General features: G+C 42.1%; 1 protein-coding gene across 1 annotated transcript in view; it reads left to right on the top strand.

Annotated features, from left to right (window-relative positions):
- ndufb9 (NADH:ubiquinone oxidoreductase subunit B9) overlaps positions 1-27,283 on the top strand; it is a 66,540-nt gene that overhangs the window by 33,008 nt on the left and 6,249 nt on the right. Inside the window, exons 2-3 of the mRNA XM_072268317.1 lie at positions 13,554-13,746; positions 26,503-26,616. Coding sequence (XP_072124418.1) covers positions 13,554-13,746; positions 26,503-26,616 — 307 coding nt within the window. The remainder of the gene's footprint in view (positions 1-13,553; positions 13,747-26,502; positions 26,617-27,283) is intronic.

Genomic DNA, 27,283 nt, shown 5'->3' with positions numbered 1-27,283 from the left:
CCAGCAACTTTCACATAACGACAATACATCGAACATAGAACAGTACAGCACATTATAGGCCCTTCAGCTCACAATATTGTGCCGACAAACAGATAACGCCAGTTTCCGAATCATGCATACATATTTCTCGTAGCTGAACTTTCATGACCTCATGAGCTTTCAGTGTAACAGTTTCTACTATTTTGTTAAGCCATTCAACTTCAAACAAATTTGCAGTTCTTTTGCGCTTCACGCCCTTCACTTCTTTTGAATTCGACATAGTGAATCAGTATTTTTTTTCCAAATAAAATCCTATTTACAGGATTTGAAACAGATCTTTGTAAACATTATGATATGAACACTGTCTGTCAAACATGGCAGCCACCATATGATGCAGCTGTACAAACTGGAACAGGATAGGTGAGGTGACGTAAATTAGTGACGTACATTGTGGTATGTGAAAACCGACTAACTAGTTAACAGAAGCAGTTAGTTAAAAGATTATTTTCAATAAGTATAATTATTGACTACTACATTATTTTAGGTAACTAACCTTTTGTGCGCACATTAATTTCCTTTGTGCGCTGGTTGAAAAACGTGTGTGCGCGCGCACACGCGCACAGCTTAGAGGGAACTATGCCTCCCACTATGAATGTTCTCTTTCTGTTGGATGTTCCCAAGTAGTAGAAACCTATTGCGAAAGAACTGGACAGTTTGGGTTAATTTCACACGATAATTAATTAAACTGTCTGCCATAATGTGTATGTCAGCACCTCTGAGATTGAGGGCTCCCAGCAGTGACTCCCTTGAATGAATTTACTTTTGTTTTCTTGTTTGAGATTGTCTGATGCTATATAAGACCATAGGAAGAGCCGTAGGCCATGGTATGCCTTCCTCATGATACTTAGTCATTATTTGATGATTCCATTCATTTGCTCAACTTGTCCTGATGACTCATAGAACCATAGAACATCATAGCACAGAAACAGGCCTTTTGGCCCGTGGCTGTGCCAAACCATTTTTCTGCGTAGCCCCACTAACCTGTACCTGGACCATATCCCTCCATACACCTCTCATTCATGTACCTGTTCAAGTTTTTCTTAAATTTTTAAAAATGAGCCCGCATTTACCACTTCATCTGGCAGCTCATTTCACACTCCCACCACTCTCTCTGTGAAGAAGCCTTTGTTCCGTAATGTTCCCTTTAAACTTTTCCCCCTTCACCCTTAACCCGTGTCCTCTGGTTTTTTTCTTCCCTAGCCTCAGTGGAAAAAGCCTGCTTGCATTCACTCTATCTATACCCATCATAATTTTATATACCTCTATCAAATCTCCCCTCATTCTTCTGCGCTCCAGGGAATAAAGCCCTAACTTATTCAACCTTTCTCTGTAACTCAGTTTCTCAAGTCCCGGCAACATCCTTGTAAACCTTCTCTGCACTCTTTCAACCTTATTAATATCTTTCCTGTAATTTGGTGACCAAAACTGCACACAATACTCTAAATTTGGCCTCACCAATGCCTTATACAACCTCACCATAACATTCCAACTCTTATACTCAATACTTTGATTTATAAAGTCCAATGTACCAAAAGCTCTCTTTACGACCCTATCTACCTGTGACACCACTGTTAGGGAATTTTGTATCTGTATTCCCAGATCCCTCTGTTCTACTGCACTCCTCAGTGCCCTACAATTTACCTTGTGTGCTCTACCTTGGTTTGTCCTTCCAAAGTGCAATACCTCACACTTGTCAGTATTAAACTCCATCTGCCTTTTCAGCCCATTTTTCCAGCTGGTTCAAATTCCTCTGCAAGCTTTGAAAACCTTCCTCACTGTCCACTACATCTCCAATCTTTGTATCATCAGCAAATTTGCTGATCCAATTTACCACATTATCATCCAGATAATGGATGACAAATAACAATGGACGAAGCACTGATCCCTATGGCATGCCACTAGACACAGGCCTCCACTCAGAGAAGCAATCCTCCACTGCCACTCTGGCTTCTTCCATTGAGCCAATGTCTAATCCAGTTTACTACCTCTCCATGTATACCTAGCGACTGAATCTTCCTAACTAACCTCCCATGCAGGACCTTGTCAAAGGCCTTACTGAAGTCCATGCAGACGACATCCACTGCCTTCCCTTCATCCACTTTCCTGGTAACCTCCTCGAAAAACTCTAATAGATTGGTTAAACATGATCTTCCACGCACAAAGCCATGTTGACTCTCCCTAATAAGTCCCTGTCTATCCAAATACTTGTAGATCCTATCTCTTAGCACTCTTTCCAATAATTTACCTACTACTGACGTCAAACTTACCGGTCTATAATTTCCTGGATTACTGTTAGAGCCTTTTTTAAACAACGGAACAACATGAACTATCCTTCAATCATCCGGCACTTACCCATAGATACCGACATTTTAAATATATCTGCCGGGGCCCCTGCAATTTCAACAAGTCTCCTTCAAGGTCCGAGGGAATACCCTGTCAGGTCCTGGGGATTTATTCACTCCCGCTTGCCTCAAGATAGCAAGCACCTCCTCCTATTCAATCTGTATAGGTTCCATGACGTCACTACTTGTTTGCCTTATTTCCATTGACTCCACGCCAGTTTCCTTAGTAAATGCAGACGCAAAAAAAAACATTTAAGATCTCCCCCATTTCTTTGGGTTCCATACACAGCTGACCACTCTGATCTTCAAGAGGGGCAATTTTATCCTTTATTATCCTTTTGCTCTTACCTATACCTGTAGAAGCCCTTTGGATTATCCTTCACCTTGACGTCCAAAGCAACCTCATGTCTTCTTTTAGCCCTCCTGATTTCTTCCTTAAGTATTTTTTTGCACTTTTTATACTCCTCAAGCACCTTGTTTGCTCCCTGTTCCCTATACATGTCATACATCTCTCTCTCTCCTTCTTTGTCAGAGTTCCAATATCCCTTGAGAACCAAGGTTCTTTATTCTTATTCACTTTGCCTTTAATCCTGACAGGAACATACAAACTCTGCACTCTGAAAATTTCTCCTTTGAAGGCCTCCCACTTACCAATCACATCCTTGCCAGAGAACAACCTATCCCAAATCACGCTTTTTAGATCCTTTCTCATTTCTTCAAATTGGCCTTTTTCCAGTTTAGAACCTCAACCTGAGGACCAGACCTATCTTTATCCGTGATCAAGTTGAAACTAATGGTGTTATGATCACTGGAACCAAAGTGTTCCCCTACAAACACTTCCATCACCTGTCCTAACTCGTTTCCTAATAGGAGATCTAATATTGCATCCTCTCTAGTTGGTACTTCTATATATTGATTTAGAAAACTTTCCTGAACACATTTTACAAACTCTAACCCGTCTAGACCTTTAACAGTATGGGAGTCCCAATCAATATGTGGAAAATTAAAATCCCCTACTATCACAGCTTTATGTTTCCTGCAGTTGTCTGCTATCTCTCTGCTTTCGCTCCTCCAATTCTCGCTGACTATTGGGTGGTCTATAATACAACCTCAGTAATGTGGTCATACCTTTCCTGTTTCTCACCCATATGGCCTCGGTAGACAAGCCCTCTAATCTGTTCTGCCTGAGCATTGCTGTAACATTGTCCTTGACTAGCAATGCCACCGCCCCTCTCCCCGCCCCAATCCTTCAGGCCTCTGGCTCTATCACATCTGAAACATCGGAAGCCTGAAACATTAAGCTGCTAGTCCTGCACCTCCTGTAGCCAAGTTTCACTAATGGTTATAATAATTGTAATTCCATGTGTCAATCCATGCCCTCAGCTCATCAGCCTTCCCCACAATACTCCTTGCATTGAAACAGACACACCTCAGAAGATTATTACCACCACACACAACCCTTCTATTTGTGACTTTGCATGAACTTTTAACATCATTTATTTTCACCCCCACTCCACTATCTGCTCTGGCACTCTGGTTCCCACCCCCCTGCAAAACTAATTTAAACCCTCCCCAAAAGCACTAACAAACCACCCTGCAAGGATATTAATCCCCTTGTAGTTCAGGTGTAACTCGTCTCTCTTGTACAGGTCCCATCTGCCCCAGAAGAGGTCCCAGTGATCCTGAAATCTAAAACCCTGCTCCCTGCACCAGTTCTTCAGCCACATATTCATCCGCCAGAACATCCTATTCTTACTCTCACTGGCACGTGGGGCAGGTAGCAATCCTGAGATTACCACCCTCGAGGTCCTGGTTTTTAACTTCCTACCAAGCTCTCTATACTCACTCTTCAACACTTCCTCACTCTTTCTTCCTACGTCATTGGTACCAATGTGTACCATGACATCTGGCTGATCACTCTGGGTGATGTGGACAATGGAAAGACATTCAGTGTTCATATATCAACATAATTCCTAGCAAACGCTCCCAGTGAAATGTGTTCCTTGGTGAAAGTCAATCTGATATGGAATATAGTCCTTGATCAGAATTTTTGCTGTGTGCATTGGCAGTGGTTTTCCTTGCTGGAATAACTACCCATTTTGAAATCTTGTCCTCTATTACCAGTATATCTGAGAATGCTTGACACTTCGGTAAAGAAATGTAGTCCACTTGTAAGTGTAAAAACGGATCAGGTGGGGCAGGAGCACTTAATTATCAGAATCAAGTTTAATATCATTGGAGTAAGTCATGAAATTTGTACTGAAGTTACAGTACATTGCAATACATAAGTAAAACCTGTAAATTAGTAAGAAGAGTGTGTCTGTATTTATAAAGTTAAATAAGTAGTGCAAAAAGAAAAGAAGAGTAGTGAGGTGGTGTTCATGGGTTCATTGTCCATTTAGAAATCTGATGGCAGAGGGGAAGAAGCTGTTCCAGAATATGCTTTCAGGTTCCTGTCATTTCTCCCTGATGGTAGCAATGAGTAGAGGGTATGTTTTGGGTGATGGGGTGCTTAATGATGGAGACAGCCTTTTTCACCATTCTCCTTTCAGGACCACTTTTCCATTGAAAAGCATTGAAATTTGATTCTCTCTGATATCTTGTATGTTTGTGAATCAGAATTCAACTTAATTTCCATAATTCCAGTTGATCAGTTCACTGTACATGTTTCTGGTCTTTCTTTAACTTCTTTTACTCCTTCTCGTGCTGTCTTTTTTTTACAATTTCATCTGCAGATAGCTATTTTGGAGCAAGTTTTACATTTTAAGACAATTTGTGACATTTGTATGACATCCATAAGTTCTAGTACTTGTTGGCCATACTTGATTGGGTTCCTGACAGCCATAGGAAATACTCTTTGTTTCCATAAGTTTCCCAAATCATGAACAATTCCAAAAACATTAAGAATCAGTGTAGATATTAGCTAATCTTCCTTCTGTCAACTTACAGGCTTCATTCAGAGCCTTTAACTCTGCCTATTGTGCAGAGGTACCAGGAGTCATGGTTACTGATGCCAGCACTTCAGTTCCAACCACTCAAATTCCATTCTCAATCGTGGAGGAGCTATCGCTGTGTAGACCTTTGGCCGAATAACAACCAGCAGGATGCCATTGGTCTCCATGTTCTTGAATTAGGACTGCCATCATGTGTTCCTCATTAACATGCAGTGTTTACCTGCATCAGGGATTCTTAATGCAGGTGCATTATAAAATGTCGCCTTTAAAGTTTGAAACTCTTTTAGTTCTCCATTGACAGCCATGTTGTCTGAGCATTTGTTGAATGATTGGACAGTTTCAGCAAATGAATTGACCCATGCTCTGTTGTAGTTGCACAAACCCAGAAATGACCTAAGTTGCTAAACTGTCGTAGGAGACTTTGCTGACTTAACGGCTTTTGCACCATTGTCTATTTTTAATAAATCCTGTTTGATCCATATGTATTAATTTTGGAAAATATTTAGATAATCTATTCGATTAAAATTTTTGCTATTTTATAATCTGTATTCAAGAAAGAAATAGGCCTGTATGATGTTGGTTTCATAGGATCTCTGTCTTTTTTTGGCAATACTATTACAATCGCTGTTGAAAAAGATTCTGGGAGTTTATGTATTTTTTCTGCTTGATGTATTAGCTCCATAAAGGGAGGAAATAATGAATCTTTAAACTTTTTATAAAATTCAGGTGGAAAACCATCTTCTCCTGGAGATTTATTACTTTGGAGTGATCCTAAAGCTTCTTCAACCTCTTTTAATGTAAAAGGCATATCTAATCCCTTCGTTTCTTCCGAATTCAATTTTGGAAGTGTTACTTGTGATAAAAACCTTTCTATCTCATTAACATCATTTTGTGATTCTGATTGATATAATTCAGAATAGAAACTTTTAAAGGTTTCATTTATTTCAAAAGGTTTATAAGTTATTTTATTTGCACTTGTTCTAAATGCATTTATTGTTTTGGAAGCTTGTTCTATTTTCAACTGCCAAGCAAGAATTTTATGTGCTCTCTCACTTAACTCATAATACCTTTGCTTAGTTCTTATGATTGCTTTTTCCATTCTATATGTCTGAAGCGTATTATATTGTAACTTCTTATTGACAAGTTGCCTTCGTTTTTCTTCTGACATATATCTTTGAGATTCTTTTTCTAATTTTGTAATCTCTTTTTCTAATTGATCTAGTTCTGCCATATTCTTTCTTGATTTTAGATGTATAACTTATTATCTGGACCCTCAAATATGCTTTCATCGCATCCCATAATATAAATTTATCATCCACTGAATGAAAATTTGTAACCAAAAAAAATTGGATCTGCTTTTTCATAAAATCACAAAAATCTTGATGTTTTAATAATGTGGAATTAAATCTCCATCTATAAGCCACTTCTTCCTTATCAGTCATTATTATTGTCATTAATAAAGGAGAATGATCTGACAATATTCTTGCTTAATATTCCATATTTTTTACTCTGTGTTGAATATGCATTGATATAGGAAAAAATCTATCCTTGAATAAGTTTTATGTCTATGAGAATAGAACGAATAGTCTCTTTCTTTAGGATTGATCCTTCTCCATATATCAATCAAATTTAAATCTTTCATCAATGATAAAGTTAGATTTACTACCTTCGATTTTGTAACAGCCTTAGTTGATCTACCTAAGACTGGGTCTAAGCAAAAATTAAAATCTCCTCCTATTAATATTTTTTCATGTGCATCAGCCAAATTCAAAAAAGCTTCTTGTATGAATTTTGCATCATTTTCATTTGGTGCATAAATATTCATAAAAGTCCAAAATTCAGAGAAAAGTTGACAATGTATAATCACATATCTCCCAGCAGAATCGGTTATTTCTAATTAGTAACGTTTTATTGATCAAAATTGCTACTCCCCTCGCTTTTGAATTAAATGAAGCTGCAACAACACTACCCACCCAATCTCTCTTTAATTTCTGATGTTCTGTTTCTGTTAAATGCGTTTCCTGTAAAAAGGCTAAATCTATCTTCATTTTCTTAATATGTGTTAAGATTCTTTTTCTTTTCACTGGTCCATTAAGCCCGTTAACATTAAAACTCAAAAAATTCAATAAATTAGTCATTATTCTTAACAAAGTTACTCCAATCTAAAACATTACTTAACTTCTTAACTCTCATAGTTCCTTAGGGAATTTCTTTGAACTTCACCATGTTGCTATGTGTTTTCCTCCCAATTATCCAGGCAAAAAGAAAAAAATAAAAGATAAGATACAAAAAAAGAATACCCCCCCACTAATGTTGTGAATGAAAGGATACCCAACACTACCCCCCTCCATTTTGCGGGTCGTGGCTAAAGCCACGCTTGCACACATGATTAGTGTAGCAATTGGTCAGTGCTTCTTCCAGCTCCCCCGTAACAAAAAAAATTATATAAAAAAATTAATGTTACTATTCCCAACTAGTATTCCTCAAATTTTAACCTTTCTTCCCCTCCCTCATATAATTAATAATATTCATCCACCTTCAAAAATCCAACAAGTCCATTCTTTGACCCAGTCTTCATCTTCAATCCATTTCGCTCCCCTGGGTTTGTTCTTGTATCTGGTGAATATTCAGAGAATCTTGCACAAACTGCTCCGCTTTCCGGTAATCATCAAAAAATCTTTTTTCTCCACCAGCCAAAAAAATCTTCAAGGTTTCAGGATAACGCAATATAAATTGATAACCGTAATCCCATAGGATTTTTTTCACTGGATTAAATTTCTTCCTTCTCTTCAAAAGTTCATAACTAATGTTAGGGTAGAAAAAAATTTTGTTCCCTTGAATCATCAATGGCCCTTTTCTATTCTTGGCAGCTTGGGCAGCTGCCTGTAGAATCCTTTCCTTGTCTTGAAATCTTAAGAATTTTATTAAAATTGATCGTGGATATTGGTCATCTTGTGGTTTTGGTCTTAGAGCTCTATGTGCCCGCTCAATTTCAATTGATCGGTCCTCCTCTTTCATTTGCAAAACTTCCGGGATCCATCTTTGAAAAAATTCTATTGGATTTTCTCCCTCCATACCTTCTTTAAGACCAACAATTTTAATATTATTACGTCTACTGAAATTTTCCAACATGTCCACTTTCTCCAAGAGTCGATTTCTTTCCGTGTTCCAGACAAACAGATCATTTTCTGTTTTTTCTACTCTATCATTAATATGCTCTATTGCTCTTTCCATCTTCTGAAGCTTCTTATCCATTTTATCCTGTCTTTTCATAGCTTTATTATAGCACATCTTCATGTCTCTAAGCTCTGCTCTTACTTTTCTTAGTTCAGCCGTTAATTGCAATAAAGCTTCTCTTATGTCTCCGTCATCTCCTTTACTTCCAATCTCTTCCAGTTCTTCCTCCTCTTCTTCATCTGTATTCTCTGCGGTATCCAATTCTGACTCTTGAGTCACTTTCAGTTGCATGGCTGTCGGTTCTTGTAGCTTGAGTTGTGTCGATTTGCGCTTGCGTTCTTCTTTGCGCATGCGCATTTCCGGCATCTTCTTCCGAGAGACCACTACCGCCACCATTGCTCCCTGTTCTACGCCAGGGATAGAATGCATCTCCTCCGAAGGAGATCCAACCTGAGTCCAAGGCTCCATCGCTGCAGTAGGCCCTTTTTCCTTCCCATCTCGCGGCGGCTTCGCAACAACAGACTTCTGTTGCGGTTTACGAGGCGTATCGTAAAGTAGTCTTGCAAAGTTTATAAATAGTTTTCGGAAAGTATTTATTAACTTTGTTTTGTTTAAACGGTACTTTGTTGATTTTTTACGGGAGAGCTGGATTTACACGTCTCAATCCCACGTCATCACGTGACGCCCCTCCCCTCAGTAAGGCCTTTGACAAGGTCCTGCATGGGAGGATAGTTAGGAAGATTCAGTCGCTAGGTATACATGGAGAGGTAATAAACTGGATTAGACATTGGCTCAATGGAAGAAGCCAGAGTGGCAGTGGAGGATTGCTTCTCTGAGTGGAGGCCTGTGTCTAGTGGTGTGCCACAGGGATCAGTGCTGCGTCCATTGTTATTTGTCATCCAAATCTTATTGAATTTTTTGATGAGGTTATTAAGAAGGTTGACGAGGGTAAAGCGGTGGATGTTGTCTTGTGGACTTCAGTAAGGCCTTTGACAAGGTTCCACACGGAAGGTTAGTTAGGAAGTTTCAATCATTAGGCAGTAATATTGAAGTAGTAAAATGAATTCAGCAGTGGCTGGATGGGAGACGCCAGAGAGTAGTGGTGGATAACTGTGTCAGATTGGAGGACAGTGTGTAGCATTGTGCCTCAGGGATCTGTACTGGGTCCAATGTTGTTTGTCATATATATTAATGATCTGGATGATGGGGTGGTAAATTGGATTAGTAAGTATGCAGATGATACTAAGATAGGTGGAGTTGTGGATAATGAAGTAGGTTTTCAAAGCTTGCAGAGAGGTTTAGTCCAGTTAGAAGAGTGGGCTGCAAGATGGCAGATGGAGTTTAATGCTGATAAATGTGAGGTGCTACATTTTGGTAGGACTAATCAAAATAGGACATACATGGTAAATGTATTGAAGAATGCAGTAGAACAGAGGGATCTAGGAATAATGGTTCATAGTTCCCTGAAGGTAAATCTCATGTGGATGGGGTGGCGAAGAAAACTTTTGGTATGCTGGCCTTTATAAATCAGAGCATTGAGAATAGAAGTTTGGATGTAATGTTGAAATTGTACAAGGCATTGGTAAGGCCAAATTTGGAGTATTGTGTACAGTTCTGGTCACCAAATTATAGGAAAGATGTCAACAAAATAGAGAGAGTACAGAGAAGATTTACTAGAATGTTACCTGGGTTCATCTCCTAAGTTACAGAGAAAGGTTGAACAAATTGGGTTTTTATTCTTTGCAGCGTGGAAGATTGAGGGGGGACTTGATAGAGGGATTTAAAATTATGAGGGGGATTGATAGAGTTGACATGGATAAGCTTTTTCCATTGAGAGTGGGGGAGATTCAAACAAGAGGACATGAGTTGAGAGTTAAAGGGCAAAAGTTTAGGGGTAACATGAGGGGGAACTTCTTTACTCAGAGAGTGGTAGCTGTGTGGAACAAGCTTCCAGCAGAAGTGGTTGAGGCAGGTTCGATGTTGTCATTTAACCATATAACCATATAACAATTACACCACGAAAACAGGCCATCTCGCCCCTTTTATTCCGTGCTGAACTCTTACTCTCACCTAGTCCCATCGACCTGCACTCGGTCCATAACCCTCCATTCCCTTTCTGTCCATATATCTATCCAATTTAACTTTAAACGTTAAATTTAGATTTAAAGTTAATTTGGATTGCTGTATGGACAGGAAAGGAATGGAGGGTTATGGGCTAAGTGCGGGTCAGTGGGGCTAGGTGAAAGTAAGAGTTTGGCACGGACTAGAAGGGCCGAGATGTCCTGGTTCCGTGCTGTAATTGTTATATGGTTTATATGGTTATACCATCTGTGGCAGAACTCCTTGTCCCTCTTTTTGCTGAAGATAGTTCTTTATGGTGTTGGCAGTGTATTTGGGGTCATTGTCCTACTGCAGAATGAATTTGGGACCGATCAGATGGCTCCCTGATGTGTGATGGAAGAGAATCTGCTTGGACTTCTCAGCATTGAGGGTTCCATTAATTCTAACCATATTGCCAACTTGGTTTGCAGAAATGCAGCCTCAACCTGCAGGGAACCTCTGTCATGCTTCACTGTTGGCTGCACACACTCATCCTTGTGGTGCTCGCTAGCTCTTCTATGGACAAACTTCATCCTGTTTGAGCCAAAAAATTTCAAATTTTGACTCATCAATCCACAGCACTTGCTGCCATTGTTCAGCACCCCACTCCTTATGTTTTTGTGTGTAGGTAAGTCTTTTGGCTTTGTTTTACTATGGAGGAATGGCCTTTTGACAGCAACTCTTCCATGAAAACCATCGAAGGGCCGAATTGTTCAGCACCCCACTCCTTATGTTTTTGTGTGTAGGTGAGTCTTTTGGCTTTGTTTTACTATGGAGGAATGGCCTTTTGATGGCAACTCTTCCATGAAGACCATCAAAGGGCCGAGTGGCCTACTCCACCTATTTTCTATGTTTCTATTTCTGACAAGGCTTCTCTAGACTATGGATGGATGTACTTGGGTTCCATTGGTTCTGGGAGTTCAGAGCTGATAGCAGTGCTGAGAAGAAGTGTCAGTTTGATGTATCTTCATCTGCTGCACTCAGTTTCTGACCACTGATGAGCTTCCGGTCCTCTATCTTTCCCATTTCTTTGTGCCTTTTCAGCAGAGCGTGGACACCACATTTTGAAACTTTTGTTGAGCTGCAAAATTTTTGGTTGGGAAAGACGTTACTGATGCAGGATGACCACCCTGTGCCTTGTTGCTATGCTCACTCTTGCCATGGTATAAGAATTGTTGATTTGAAGGTTAAACTGTCACATCTGCCACACCCTCATCTTTTAGTTTGGTTGTTCATTGTCCAGTCTGATTCCTTTTACACCAGGGTTTCCAACCATTTTATGTCGTGGACCTCTACCATTCACCAAGTGATCCATAGACCCCAGGTTGGGAGCCCCTGTGCTATGCTCATTTTTGTGTCAGTTAAATCAGTTTAGTTCATTCAATTTATTATGTCATTGATCATTAGCACCTGTTTGCTTTCTTTGTTTATTCATGCACTGGATTATATACCTACGAAGTAATCACTTTTTTATTTAAAATTAGTCTATTAATATGTTACTTTCTTTTGCGAAATACAAAAATTTCTTTAACATTTAATTTTTGGAAAACAAATGCTTGGGAATCTAAAATTTGCCGTTTTCTACTGATGCACTAATGCAGAAGACAAAAAAAATCTAAAGCGAAATTTATATTAAAAATCTAGGGTGCCTAAGATTTTTGCACAGTATTGTAGAAGCAGATAATTAATTGTTAAACTATAAAGAAAATAACAGTTTAACAGTCAAGGATTAAACAGTCGGATCTAGCACAAGTGACTGAATTGAATCTCCTTGACCAGCCTGTCATGCAGGACTTTGTAAAAGGCTTTGCTAAAGTCCATGTAACAACATCCATTGTCTTTCCTTCATCAATTTCCCTGGTAATATTATTGAAAAAACTTTATGAATTGGTTAGACACAGACCAATATGCACAAGGACATGTTGACTATCTCCAGTGTATCCATGTTGATCCAAATACTTATATTGGTCCCTTAAAGTGCATTCCAATAACTTACCTACTGCTGCCATTAGACTCACTGGCCTCTAATTGTCTGTCTTAGGCCTTTCTTAGACAATATTAGCTATCCTCCAGTCCTCTGGCATCTCACCTGTGGCTAAGGATGTTTTAAATACCTGAAGTTACTGCTTGCTTCCCAGAAGGTACATGGGAACACCTTGTCAGACCCTGGGAATTTATCCACCCTAATTCTCAAGACAGCAAGCAAGCACATCTTCCTCTAATCTTAATATCATCCATTACCTCACTGCTGTTTTGCCTCATTTCTATAGACTTCGTGACTATCTCCTGAGTAAATGCGGATGCAAAAAATCCATTTAAGACTTCCCTCCTCTCTTTCAGCTCCATGCTAATATTCAAGCGGACCACTTTTGTCCACTGCTATCCTTTTGCTTTTAATATATCTGTGGAAGCATTTGGGATTCTCCTTCACCGTCTCTGCATATAGCAACCTGTGCTTTCTTTTAGCCCTCCTAATTTTTCTCTTACAAACGTAAGTAAGGGACAGGACATGGTCGTTTCTGAAGTGGTATCTCCTTCTGCCACTTCGACCGGTTTTCTCTGTTCTCTTGGCTGATGAATAGTTCTGAATGTTGTCTAAAGTTATGCTGCTTAACTTGTTATGGTCATCAGACAGACATACCTGGGAGTCAGTCAGAATGTCACATCTCTCCAAGCATGTCTTCTGAGTTTTGTTCTTTGCCTGCCTGGTAACCTTCTTGTGTGACTGAGCTTGGAATAGTCTCTTTAGTCCTCTGTTGACAGGGAGCTGTACTGATCTACAGAAAAATAATCATAGTAATGTAAATATGTAGTAATGTATAATAAATGATTGCCTCTGTAATTATAATTAATTTTATGGTACCAAATATATTACTGAAGAAATGAAATCTGAAGATGCGGCTTCTGGATAGAGTTTGATGTTTATCATTTTGTTGCTTAGGGACAAATACCGTTTTTATGCCTGCATACTACGAGCAAGATTTGATGAACACCGTGATGAAAAAGACATGGTCAAAGCTACTAAGCTGCTGAAAGCTGGTGAGGAAGAATTCTGGTCGATGCAACATCCTCAGCTCTACATTTTCCCTGATTCCCCAGGGGGAACATCCTACGAGAGATATGAATGCTATAAGGTGTGAGAAAAAATTCATGTTGTCATTGTGTTATTTAATGTGCCTTGTTTCTAAGCATTTCCCATGTGCATCGTGTTCATTACAGAGGCTGATTATAATCTTGCATATCTCTGAACCTAGGGACAGGGATACATTCCAGTAAGGAGATAGACAGCCAATTCCATTGAATTCCATCCAATTCTAATTCCATTGAAGGTTGAAAGGTTTCAAAGGTACATTTAATGTCAGAGAAATGTATACAATACACATCCTGAAATGCTTTTTCTTCACAACCATCAATGAAAACAGAGGAGTGCCCCAAAAGATGAACGACAGTTAAATGGTAGAACCCCAAAGTAGCCCCCCAGCTCCCATCCCTCCTGCACGTAAGCAGCAGCAAGCACAATCCCCCCTTCCCACCGGCAAAAAAAAGCATTGGCACACATCACCGAGCACTCAAGCGTGAGCAAAGCAACAGTACAGAGTTGAGTTGAGAGTTAAAGGGCAAAAGTTTAGGGGTAACATTAGGGGGAACTTCTTTACTCAGAGAGTGGTAGCTATGTGGAACGAGCTTCCAGCAGAAGTGGTTGAGGCAGGTTTGATGTTGTCATTTAAAGTTAAATTGGATAGCTATATGGACAGGAAAGGAATGGAGGTTTATGGGCTGAGTGCAGGTCGATGGGACTAGGTGAGAGTAAGAGTTCGGCACGGACTGTTTCCGTGCTGTAATTGTTATATGGTTATATGATTATAAAGACAGATGCAGTACTTCAAAGACTACATTGTTCACCCGGCATTTGACATACCACAGCCTCTCCCTCTCCCTAATAAGGGAGAAAGGGGTTTCTCTGTTTCACAGCGAGAGGGGAGACATAACAAACAACACACTGGTTTTCGATTTTAAAAGTCCGTTGCATCGCTTTTGTTGAGCTCAGTGCCCAAAGTTCGCTGGTCTCTGGGCACACAGCCAAAGATGTCCCAGCTCCCACAACACACTGACCTTTGATCCACCAGTCTCCAGAGCCCCGAGATCCTGGGCCACCAAAGGCGAGCTGAACTCTTAGGCCAAGCCTTTGGCATGCCGAACAAGGGGCAGTTGTGATACCCCGAGAGCGGATCCTATTCCCACAAAGAACCATGGTGTGTAACTCCAGATCAGGGTCTTCAAAAGAACCCTGAAAGGGAAAAATAAAGATATTAAAGATGGACATAGAGCTGTTCCTGAAAATGTCGCTGTTTAGCACCATTATCACTTCACTCTGCCCTTTGGAAGCATTTATACAAGTGGGGCATAAACACAATTGATTCTTCAGGTCCTGAAGAAGGGTCATTGCCCAAAATGTTGATTTTTCATCTCCATGGATGCTATACACAGTGAAGAATGGATTTGTGTGGTAGGAAGGAAACTGGTGAGGGGCAGAAATATCTGGCTTTGTGTCATCCTCCTTTGGCTGGAAGACCATTAGCGAATAAGAGTGAAACTGGTTGGGTGCTCAAAGGGACAGGGATGTGAATGAAAATTGTATGGAAATGCAAAGGTACACAAGTTGAGGAGGAGGAGAAGATGGCGGCGCGACGGCAGCGCGCGCGGCCACTTTGGTGGTGATGTCTGTTATCTGTCAAGTAGAGGACCATGCATAATCCTGATTTGATGGAGACAGACGTGCGAGTATGGAGGAACATCTGGAAAGCTTCTGAAATGCCCGCTTCGCTGCTGCTGCTACTGTGTGGTAACCGGAATCTCCGGAGCAGAAGTTTTGCATGTTTCAGCGGCCAGGGTGAGGTCAAAGGCGCTTGGCAGAGAATGGCGCTCGGGAGGTTGTATCAGAGAGGCTGGTTGGAAGCTCGAAGTTTTCGGACGGATGGATTCTGTCGGCTGTGGTCAGCTGCTTCCAAGGCATCGGCAAGTTGATGGTGCCTGGAGGTTTGTGGCAGGGAGTTTCTCCCTTTTGCCGCCACTATCGGGGACTCGGGAGTCGATCGACCTGGGGACTTTTGAGACTTTATTTACCGTGCCCATGGTTTGTTCTTCATCAAATTATGGTATTTCTTTGCACTGCTGTAACTATATGTTATAATTATGTGGTTCTGTCAGTATCAGTCTTTGGTTTGTCCTGTTTTCTGTGATATCACTCCGGAGAAACATTGTATCATTTCTTAATGCATGCATGCATTTCTAAATGACAATAAGAGGACTGAGTGTTCTCATAATCTAAAAAAAAAGTTGTGATTGTGAGGCGGGGAGAAGATGTTTTTGAATGTGCACTAAATGAACTGGTGTGTTCCTTGTGGTGAGGTGCTCACACTGTGCAATTGGGCAAGAAGTTCTAGGACATGGCTTCAGCAATCACACAGAAGGAAGTGTGCTGATGATGGCAGTTTTGCACTCTGGTGGCCCCTGTCTCCCTCAGAAGCTTTGACAAGTTGTCACATTGTGTTTTGAAGATGGTGTGTAGGGAAAGTGGTGGACAGGATGTGCAACAAACACCAGGTTTTATTCTGAATGAGGCTGAGCTTCTCAGATGTCGTTGGTATTGTGCATATCCAAGCAAGTAGAGAGTATTTCATAACACCCTTTAAGTCTTTCCAGTTGGATACCAGATTGGCTTGATGATAGGAGACAGAAGGTAATGGTGGAGGGTTTTTCAGACTGTGACCAGCTGTGTGGCACTGGATTGGTGCTGGGTCTACTGTTTGTCATTTATATTAATAATTTGGATGAGAACATAGGGGTCATGGATAGGCTTAGAGAGGCTGGATAGACTTTATAAAATCCTGAGGGGGTAGTTAGTGGTCACAGTCTTTTTCCCAGCACAGCAGAATCCAAAGGCATAGGTTGAAAATGATGGGGGAAAGATTTAAAAGAAGACCCAAAGGTCAACTTTGTCCACACTGAGGATGGTGCCAGGTGAAGTGGCAGGTGCTGTTACACCACTTAAAAGATATTTAGACAGATACATGGGTAGAAAAGGTTCAAGTGGTACAGTGATATGGAAGTAGCAGCTGACGAGATCTTGTGCCAACAGTAATTATCTGCCTGGTCCATTTAATTTAGATCTCTATTAGTTAGAAACTTGGTTCTGTAACTAGTGTAGATTGTCAAGAGAGAATTGCTCATTGATACATTCAGCTGATATGGCACTTCTCAGCTTGCAGGATTGTTACTCATAGAAACATAGCAAACCTACAGCACAATACTGGCCCTTCGGCCCACAATGCTGTGCTGAACATGTACTTAATTGAGAAATTAACTTTCGTTACCCATAGTCCTCCATTTTTCTAAGCTCCATGTACCTATCCAAGAGTATCTTAAAAGACCCTATTGTAACCACCTCCACCACCATTGCTGGCAGCCCATTCCACGCACTCACCACTCTCTGCACTTATATAAAAAAAACAACTGACGTGTCCTCTGTACCTGCTTCCAAGCACCTTAAAACTGTGCCCTCTAGTGTTAGCCATTTCATCCCTGGGGGAAAAAAGCCTCTGACTATCCTCATGATCAGTGCCTCTCATCATCTTATACACCTCTATCAGGCCACCTCTCATCCTCTGTCGCTTCAAGGAGAAAAGGCCAAGTTCACTCAACCTACTCTCATAAGGCATGTTCCTTAATCCAGGCAACATCCTTGTAAATCTCCTCTGCACCCCTTTCTATGGTTTCCACATCCTTCCAGTAGTGAGGTCTTCAGAACTGAGCACAGTACTCCAAGTGGGGTCTGAACAATGCCTTGCTGAATATTCAGATATAGCTGAGTATGGAAATAGACTACTCATCAACGGAGGAGCTGACAACTCTACTGTTATCAATGATCATCCCAATGTTACAGTGTTGGGATGTGACGAATATCGTTGAAGCAGCTGGACTTGTTGGATTTACGATACGCTCATGGAGCAGTGGCTTGGGACATCCCAAATAGGTTACTATCTCCAGCCTATAGGTTGTTTTCCCCACTTGATTTCTTTTTTCCTACACCGAGCTGAATGTTGCCTTGATGATGTCTCTCTACAGCTTTGATATAGGCCTGTGAGTGATAATTGGACAGATTAGATATATTTTGTTTCCAGAAACACTGAGTAATTTTCCATATGTTGGAGAGTGTTGTAGTTATATCAGAACAGTTGGCAGAAGTTTTAGCTGATTTTGAATCAAAGTCTTCATGTTGCTTTATCAAATAAAGAAGCAACCAAATTGTGTTGCATAGTCAAAAGAGCTAGTTTGAAATGAATGATAACTGCAGTTGTCTCTTGCCCGACTCATCCATTATTGTCTGTAAGAATCTTTGAACCTACCTGCCTACCAGCTCTTTAATTGTCTACCAGTATTCACAGTTGGATGTAAAAGAGCTGCAGAGCTTTAATTGTGCATATTAAGACCATAAGACTTCGCACTAGAACTAGGTCATGGACCTGCTCCACCATTTCATCATGGCTGATCCATTTCCCTCTCAACCCCATTCTCTTGTTTCCTCCCCATAACCTTTCATGCCCTGACCAATCAAGAACCTATCAACCTCTGCCTTAAATGCACCTAGTGATATGGCCTCCACAGCTGCTGGTTGCAACAAATTCCACAGATTCACCACCCGCTGGCTAAAGAAATTCCTCCTAATGTCTGTTCTAAAAGGTCACCCCTCTACTTTGAGGCTGTGCCCTCTGGTCCAAGACCTCCCCACCAAAGGAAACAACCTCTTTACATCCACTCTAGGCCTTTCAAAATTCGATAGGTTTCAGTGAGATCCCCCTCATTCTTCTAAATTTCAGTGAGTACAGGCTCAGAGGCTTCAATTACTGCTCATATGATATCCTTTCATTCCTGGAATTATTCTTGTAAACCTCTGAACCCTCTCCAATGTCAACACATCCTAAGGCAGGGGACCCCAACCGTTTCTGCACCACGGACTGGTTTAATATTGACAATATTCTTGCGGACTGCCCGACCCAGCGGGGCGGGGGGGGTGGGGGGGGGGTGCGCGGCATGGTAGGGTTGCCAACAGACAAGAGTAGCAGTCAAATACGGGACACTTGTATTTACCCCGAGAAGAACTACCATGACCATGAAGCCTTGCGCGGGCACCTGTGTGCGCATGCTTGTACATGCCGATTTTTTTTCCTACAAATCGTTTTTGGCGATCTGTTAGTGAAACGACACTGTACATACATTATTTTTACTTTATATAGGCTGTGTATTTATCATATCATTCCTGCTTTTACTATTTGTTAGTGTTATTTTAGGTTTTATGTGTTATTTGGTATGATTTGGTAGGTTAGTTTTGGGTCTGGGAACGCTCAAAAATTTTTCCCATATAAGTTAATGGTAATTGCTTCTTTGCTTTACGCCATTTCGGCACAAAAGGTTTCGTAGGAACTCTCTACTTTAGTGGGGGAAATAGGGGACAAGGGCCGTCCCATATGGGACAAACCAATTTAGCCCAATAGACGAGATGTCCCGGCTAATACGGGACAGTTGGCAACCCTGGAGGCGGGGGAGGTGTTAATCACGACTGGAATATAGGTGATAAGTCAACTATAAGTCACTTATAAGTGGCTAGTACACTCAATTTCGTTTCTAAAAGGGTTTATCTAATGAATTTAATATTAAACACACAGCGCATATTTTTCTCGCATGAATATAGTGATAAGTCAGTTATAAGTCACTTATAAGTCAACAGCATCATCACATTTTAAATAACTTTTGGATATTAAACAGACATATTTTCCTCGTATGAACATATAAAATCATTGCAAAGCACTAATATCACTGAATCAGTGGGAGCCCTGGGCTTGTTTCCCTGCAACAAGACGGTCCCATCGAGGGGTGATGGGAGACATCGAAACTCGAAGGGGTTTCCTTATGTCCAGTCTATTTCGCAATGTAGTTTTTGTTGCATTCATTGCAGAAAACCCCACTTCGCAGAGGTATGTTGGAAATGGAAGCAACGTTTTCAGTGCTTTCATAGCTATCTCAGGATATTCAGCCTTGACTTTGATCCAGAATGCCGGCAGAGATGTTATGTCAAACATACTTTTCAGCCCACCGTCATTTGCAAGCTCGAGGAGTTGATCTTCATCCTGCGCTGACGTGTGTGTAATGACCTAGCGTGCGTTCAAGTTCAACAGAGGGCATGACAGGGAATGACGAAAGGTGCAGCGGACTCATATCACCAAATCATATCGTTTCCCCTCGGCCCGGTAGCACATGCTTTGCGGCCCGCCACCGGCCCATGGCCCGGTGGTTGGGGACCACTGTCCTAAGGTTCCAAAACTACTCACAGTACTCCAAGTGTGGCCTCACTAGTGCCTTATGCAGCCTCAACATTGCATCCTTGCTTTTATATTCTAGTCTTCTTGAAATGAATGCTAACATTGCATTTGCCTTCCTCGCCACCAGCTCAACCTGCAAATTAACCTTCAGGGATCCCTTTGCACCTTGGATTTTAGAAGTTTCTCCCTGTTTAGAAAATAGTCTTTGCGTTAATTCCTTCTACCAAAGTGTACGATTATACACTTTCCAACACTGTATTCCATCTACCTCCTCTTTGGCCATTCTCCTGATCTGTCTAAATCCTTCTGCAACTTCTCTACTTCCCCAGAACCACCTATTGTTCACTATCTTGGTCACAATGTCATCAATTTCGTCATCTAAATCATTGACATATACTGTGAAAAGAAAGTGGAAGGAACATAACACTGAAAGGGTGAGATGAAAGGGGTGGAAAGAGTGTCATATGTTCTGAAATCTCAGCTGGAGATGAGCATCCTGTATAACCAAGCATACTCCTACAATGTTGTACACGTCACGCTTTCCGCCATGAGGAACTACCTGGTGTCCCTATCGCAATCGCTGCCATAACTCTGGGATTCTCTCTCTGCCGCCTTCAATGGACCAGTCTGATACTTCATCCTCCACCAGATCCACACTTTCAATCACTGGTTCTTCACCTTTCTCAAGTCCAGCAAGGATTGGAAGTTTGCCTGTCTACAGACCATTGAACCTGCTGCTGAACTCGAGGTTTCCAACAATTCTGAACAAATTCAGAACCCAGATTTTACTGCCATTGCTGTGGGTTCCAATGACCCTGGACACCTTCAGAGTGCCTATGGCACAACCTCAAACTCCGACTCCTGCCTGGAGGTGCTTTTGGTTGAGACTTTATGCACTGCTGCTGAAAATCCCTAGTCTCCCCTTGCCCCACCAGCACTCTGCAATCCCGTGTCTCTCAGGTCCCACTGCCAGCTCTTGGGACCTTGGAGATTTAATCTTCCTCCCACCCTACCGTCCCTGAACATCCCAACCCTCAGACATTACAAACTCTCTATATCTCTCCCCCCACCCTCCACGATCCTAGCTCTTATCTGTACTGGGTCTTCACCATTCCCTCTGACCTTCCCATCTCTGAGGCAGAACATTATGTCCTCAGTAAGGGCCTCACCTTTGCCCCCTGCACCTGTGAGTTCCATACCCACCATGACGCTGAGCTCTTCTTTTGCTACCTCTTTCTCCGTGTCTACTTCTTTGGGAAGGACTCTCCACCGCACACCGATGACCCCTTCTCCTCATCCTGGACACCCTGCTGTTTTTCTCACTGACCATTGAGAGACATCAGCCATCCTTAACTTTACCAATCCAGTCTCCAATTCTAACCTCACCATCGAACGCACAGATGGTGCTGTAGAAGTTTGGCGGACTGACCTCTACTGAGGCCAGGCGACAACTCTCAGACACCTCTTACTTACCCCTTGAACACGACCCCACTAAAGAGCACCAGGCCATTGTCTCCCACACCATCACTGACCTTATTAACTCTGAGAATCTCCAATCCTCTGCCACCAATGTCATAGTTCCCTCACCCCGCACCTCCCATTTGTACCTCCTACCCAAGATCCATAAATCTACTTGTTCAGGTAGACCCATTATTTCTGCTTGTTCCTGCCTCACCAGACTTGTATCTGCATACCTTAACTCTGTTTTATCTCCCCTGATTCAGTCCCTTTCTACCTAGATCCATGACACTTCAAACACTCTTGATTTTTTTTCAATGACCTCAAATTCCCTGGCCCTGATCACTTCATTTTCACTATGGATGTCCAGTCCCTATGCACCTACATAACCCATCAGGAGGGCCTCAAAGCTCTCCACTTCTTTCTGGACACCAAACCAATCGGTTGCTCTCCACCATCTGACAGAACTGGTTCTCACTCTCAATAATTTCTCCTTTGCTTCATCCCACTTTTTTCAAACACAAGGTGTAGGACTTGTTGATTTCATCAATTTTGCCTCCAACTTCCAGCATGCCCTCAAATTTCCTTGCAGAACACTCAAAATTCTGGAGGAAATCAGCAGGACAGGCAGCATCTAGGAAAAGAGTGTAGTTGATGTTTTGGGCCTAAAGATGAAGGTTGCTCCTTCTCCTTCTCTTCTATGATCTTCAACCCTCTAATCAGATTCCCCCTTCTCCAGTCCTGTATCTCTTTCAATTTCCCAGCTCTTTACTTCGCCCCTTCCCCCTCCCCATTGCACCTATCACCTTGTGATCCTTCCTATCACCTTCTTACTCTGACTTCTCATCTGTTTTCTCCAGTGCTGGTGAAGGCATCTCGGCCCGAAGCGTTGACGATACTCTTTTTCCATAGATACTGCCTGGCTTGCTGAATTCATAGAAACATTAAAAAAAACACAATACAGGCCCTTCGGCCCACAATGCTATGCCAAACATGTACTTACTTTGGAAATTACCTAGGGTTACCCATAGCTCTCTAATTTTCTAAGCTCCATGTACCTATCCAGGAGACTCTTAAAAGACCCTATCGTATCCGCTTCCACCACCACCATTCCATGCACTCACCACACTCTGCGTTTTAAAAAAAAAACTTAACCCTAACTTCCCCTCTGTATCTACTTCCAAGTACCTTAAAACTGTGCTTTCTCATGATAGCCATTTCAGCCCTGGAACAAAGCCTCTGACTATCCACACGATCAATGTCTCATCATCTTATACACCTCTATCAGGTCACCTCTCATCCTCCATCACTCCAAGGATAAAAGGCTGAGTTCACTCAACCTGTTCTCGTAAGGCATGCTCCCCAATCCAGGTAACATCCTTGTACATCTCCTCTGCATCCTTTCTATGGTTTCCACATCATTCCAGTAGTCAGGTGACCAGAACTGAGCGCAGTACACCAAGTGGGGTCTGACCAGGGTCCTATATAGCTGTAACATTACCTCTCAGCTCTTAAACTGAATCCCATGGTTGATTAAGGCCAATGCATGGTATGCTTTCTTAACAACAGTGTCAACCTGCGTAGCAGTTTTGATTGTCCTGTGGACTCAGACCCCAAGATCCCTCTGATTCCCCACACTCCCAAGAGTCTTACCATTAATACTCTGCGCTGCCATCATATTTGACCTACCAAAATGAACCACCTCACACTTATCTGGGTTGAACTCCATCTGCCACTTCTCAGCCCAGTTTTGCATCCTATCCATGTCCTGCTGCCATTTCTAACAGCCCTCCACACTATCCACAACACCCCCAACTTGTGTACCGTTAGCAAATTTACTAACCCATCCCTCAACTTTCTCATTCAGGTCATTTATAAAAATCGCAAAGAGACGAGGTTCCAGATCAGATCCCTGAGTCACACCACTGGTCACCAACCCCCATGCAGAATAGTATCTGTCTACAACCACTCTTTGCCTTCTGTGGGCCAGCCAATTCTGGATCCACAAAGCAAGGTCCACTTGGATTCTATGCCTCCTTACTTTCTCAATAACCCTTGTATGGGGTACCTTATCAAATGCCTTGCTGAAATCCATACACAGTACATCTACTGCTCTACCATCATCAATGTATTCAGCCACATCCTCAGAAAATTCAATCAAGCTCGTAAGCCACGACCTGCCTTTGACAAAGCCATACTGACTATTCCTAATCATATTATGCTTCTCCAAATGTTCATAAATCCTGCTTCTCAGGATCTTCTCCATCAATTTACCAACCACTGAAGTAAGACTCATTGGTCTATAATTTGCTAGCTATTTCTACTTCCTTTCTTGAATAAGAAAACAACATCTGCAACCCTCCAATCCTCTGGAACCTCTCCCGTCCCCATTGATGATGCAAAGATCATTGCCAGAGCCTCAGCAATCTCCTCCCTCGCCTCCCACAGTAGCCTGGGGTACATCTCATCCGGTCCCGGAGACTTAACTGACTTGATGCTTCTTGCATAAAAATAGACACATTTCAAACCATTGGTCTGAGTTCGTCCCTTCTCTATCATCTGCCTATCCTCCCTCTTGCACTGTCTGTAAGCTTTCTCTATTTGTGAGCCAACCGCTACTTCCTCCGTCTCTTCAGTTCGGTTCCCCCCCCTCCCCTCAGCGTTTCTAGTTTAAACTCTCCCCAATAGCCTTAGCAAACCTCCCTGCCAGGATATTGGTCCCCCTCGGATTCAAGTGTAACCTGTCCTTTTTGTACAGGTCACTCCTGCCCCAAAAGACGTCCCAATGATCTAGAAATCTGAATCACTGCCCCCTGCTCCAATCCCTCAGCCACACATATATCTTCCACCTTACTCTATTCCTATACTCACTGTCATATAGCATAGGCAGTAATCCCGAGGTGATTACCTTTGTGGTCCTGCTTCTCAACTTCCTTCCTAACTCCTTGTAGTCTACTTTCAGGACCTCCTCCCTTTTCCTGCCTATGTCGTTGGTTCCAATACTTCCATGACTTCTGGCTGTGCACCTTCCCACTTCAGGATATCGTGGACGTGATCAGAAATATCCTGGACCCTGGCACCTGGGAGGCAAACTACCGTCTGTGTTTCTTTCCTGTGTCCACAGAATTGCCTGTCGGACTTCCTAACTATGGAGTCCCCTATCACTGCTGCCTTCTTCCTTTCTCTACCCTTCTGAGCCACAGGACCAGACTCTGTGCCAGAGTTGCTTCCCCCAGGTAGGCTGTCCACCCCCACGCCCCCAAAACACTACTCAAACAGCAGTACTTATTGTTAAGGGTGACAGCCACAGGGGTACTCTATAGTATCTGACTCTTGCTCATCCCTCTCTTGACTGTTACCCACTTACCTGTCTCCCAAGTCCCTGGTATGACTACTTGCCTATAACTCCTCTCTTTCCCTGATCAGATGAAGGTCTTCAAGCTGCATCTCCAGTTCCCTAACCCAGTCCCTAAGGAGCTACAGCTCGATGCACCTGGCGCAGATATGGTCATCCGGGAGGCTGGAAGTCTTGCGGACTTCCCACCTCTGACACCCAGTACAGAACACCGGCATCTCAGACAAACTTCCTGTTTCTAGTCCTCACAGGTAACTTACCTCGCCTCGACCTGTTATCACCAAAGCCTTACCACTCTGCCTCAGATCACTGCGTTGATGACCACTACTTTGATGTCCGCTTCGCTAGGCAGTGGCTCCCCCTTATGTCTGAATCTTCCCTGCTATCTAACTCACAATTGGTGCTCTGGTTCTAGCCGCTGATAGGCCACGTACAATGGACAAACACTCTCAAAGCTCTCTTTTTAAATAACTGCCGCTGGTCTGCGAGAAATCCCACTTGGTAAAGCTTTGTTGACACTATGCGCAATTCTGAAACTGTCCTCTGGTCTTGGACTCTCCCACTGTAGGAACATCCGCTCTACATCCACTCTATCAAGGCCTTTCAGCATTTGATAGGTTTCATTGAGGTCACCCCTCATTCTTCTGGATTTTAGTGAATACAGGCCCATAACCATTAAATGCTCTTCATATGACAAGCCATTCAAACTTGGAATAATTTTCGTGAACCTCCTTTGAAACCGCTACAGTTTCAGCACGTTTTCTAAGATGAAGGGCCCAAAACTGTTCACAATACTCTAAATGAGGCATCACCAGTGCTTCATAAAGTTTCAACATTACATTCTTGCATCCTCTTGAATGAATACTAGCATTGCATTTGCTTTCCTCACCACAGACTCAACCTGCAAATTAACCCTTGGGGAGTCCTGCCCACGCACTCCCAAATCCCTTTGTGCCTCAGTTTTTTGTATTTTCTCTCCATTTAGAAAAGTTATCCCATTCATTGCTTCTACCAAAGTACATGACCGTACACTTCCTGACACTGTATTCCATTTGCCCACTCACCTAATCTAAGTCCTTCTGTAGCCTCTCTACTTCCTCAAAACTACCTGCCCATCCACTTGTCTTTTTATTGCCTGCAAATTTTGGAAGAAGCCATCAATTCCATCATCCAAATTATTAACATATAACATAAAAACCAATTTTTTATGAAATTCATAGAAACCAAAAACCAATAAAAAACCAATTTCCCCCGGGGTCAATAAAGTATGACTATGACTAAAAACAATCGGTCACAACACAGACCCCTGTGGAACACCTAGTCACCAGCAGTCAGTTAAAAAAGTCTCAGTTTATTCGCACTCTTTGCCTCCTGCCACTCAGCCACTGCTTTACTTATGCTAATATCTTTTCTAATACCATGGGCTCATAGCTTGTAAAGCAGCCTTGTTAAAGGCCTTCTGAAAATCCAAATACACATCATTAACTGATTCATTGCCTATCCTGCTTATTATTTCTTCAAAGAATTCCAACAAGTATGAGAGCATGTAGCTACTTTAATTCCTGTTTCTGCCTCGAGGCCATCAACTGGATATCATGTAGGCCAGAGTCCTGTTTCAATTACTTGCTCATCCATTTTACGGGTAACATCATAATTCTGTATTGATTTGAGTTTATTTAACATTTTCTATTTTTTGATAGACACCGGAATTCTATCTAGATTATTGGCATCCATCTGAGAAGGCTATATACCCGGATTACTTTGCCAAACGAGAACAATGGAAGCAGCTGCGTCTCATGAGTTGGGATAAAGAGGTGGGTGTAATGTTCGATATGTTGCATTTATCACAGAGGTTACGGCATGAGAAGAAACTCATTCAGCCCATCAAGTCTGCACTGTATGTAAGACTAGTTAAGCTTACCATACTAGGGTTTAACCTAGTTTGGCAGAGGGATGAGAACCAGGTCAGAAAGTGAAGGGATGGAGAGAAAGTAAATGTCAGGTTGTTAAGGGGTTCGCTGATTTGGTAAGTGTAACAAAAGACACTAACTGCAAGTAAGGATGCTCTCTATTTATTTACAAGACAGACAGTGAAACGCTCAAACAAACATCTAAGACAAACAAGTACTTATTTAAGCCCCCTAAGTTACAAGACCACAACACTAAACACTCAGTGACCCTTCAAGCTAAACTCAGTTACAGATTCTTATCTAAACCAAGCGGCCGACGTGGCAGGACAGAGTACACAAAACGTACAGAAGTAGAGTGTGTGCACAGGCTTTCTGCACTACACTGTTTGCCATTTTCACGGCACCCTTGTTGACTTGGTCCATGGTGACCCGACAAGAGATGGTTACCATATGTTAGATTTAAACCCCACTGGTGCCGTGACATCATCAGCTAAATGAAAGCCAGTGGGAGGGGCTGCAATGCTCCTTACATGGGCCAATCCCGCCTTCCACCGTGGAGAGGCATTCGATA

The sequence above is a fragment of the Mobula birostris genome, chromosome 9, assembly GCF_030028105.1.
Source record: "Mobula birostris isolate sMobBir1 chromosome 9, sMobBir1.hap1, whole genome shotgun sequence".
In the NCBI taxonomy this organism is placed as follows: domain Eukaryota; kingdom Metazoa; phylum Chordata; class Chondrichthyes; order Myliobatiformes; family Myliobatidae; genus Mobula; species Mobula birostris.
Note: the sequence above shows the minus strand (reverse complement) of the source record. Positions and strands in the feature narration are given on the sequence as shown.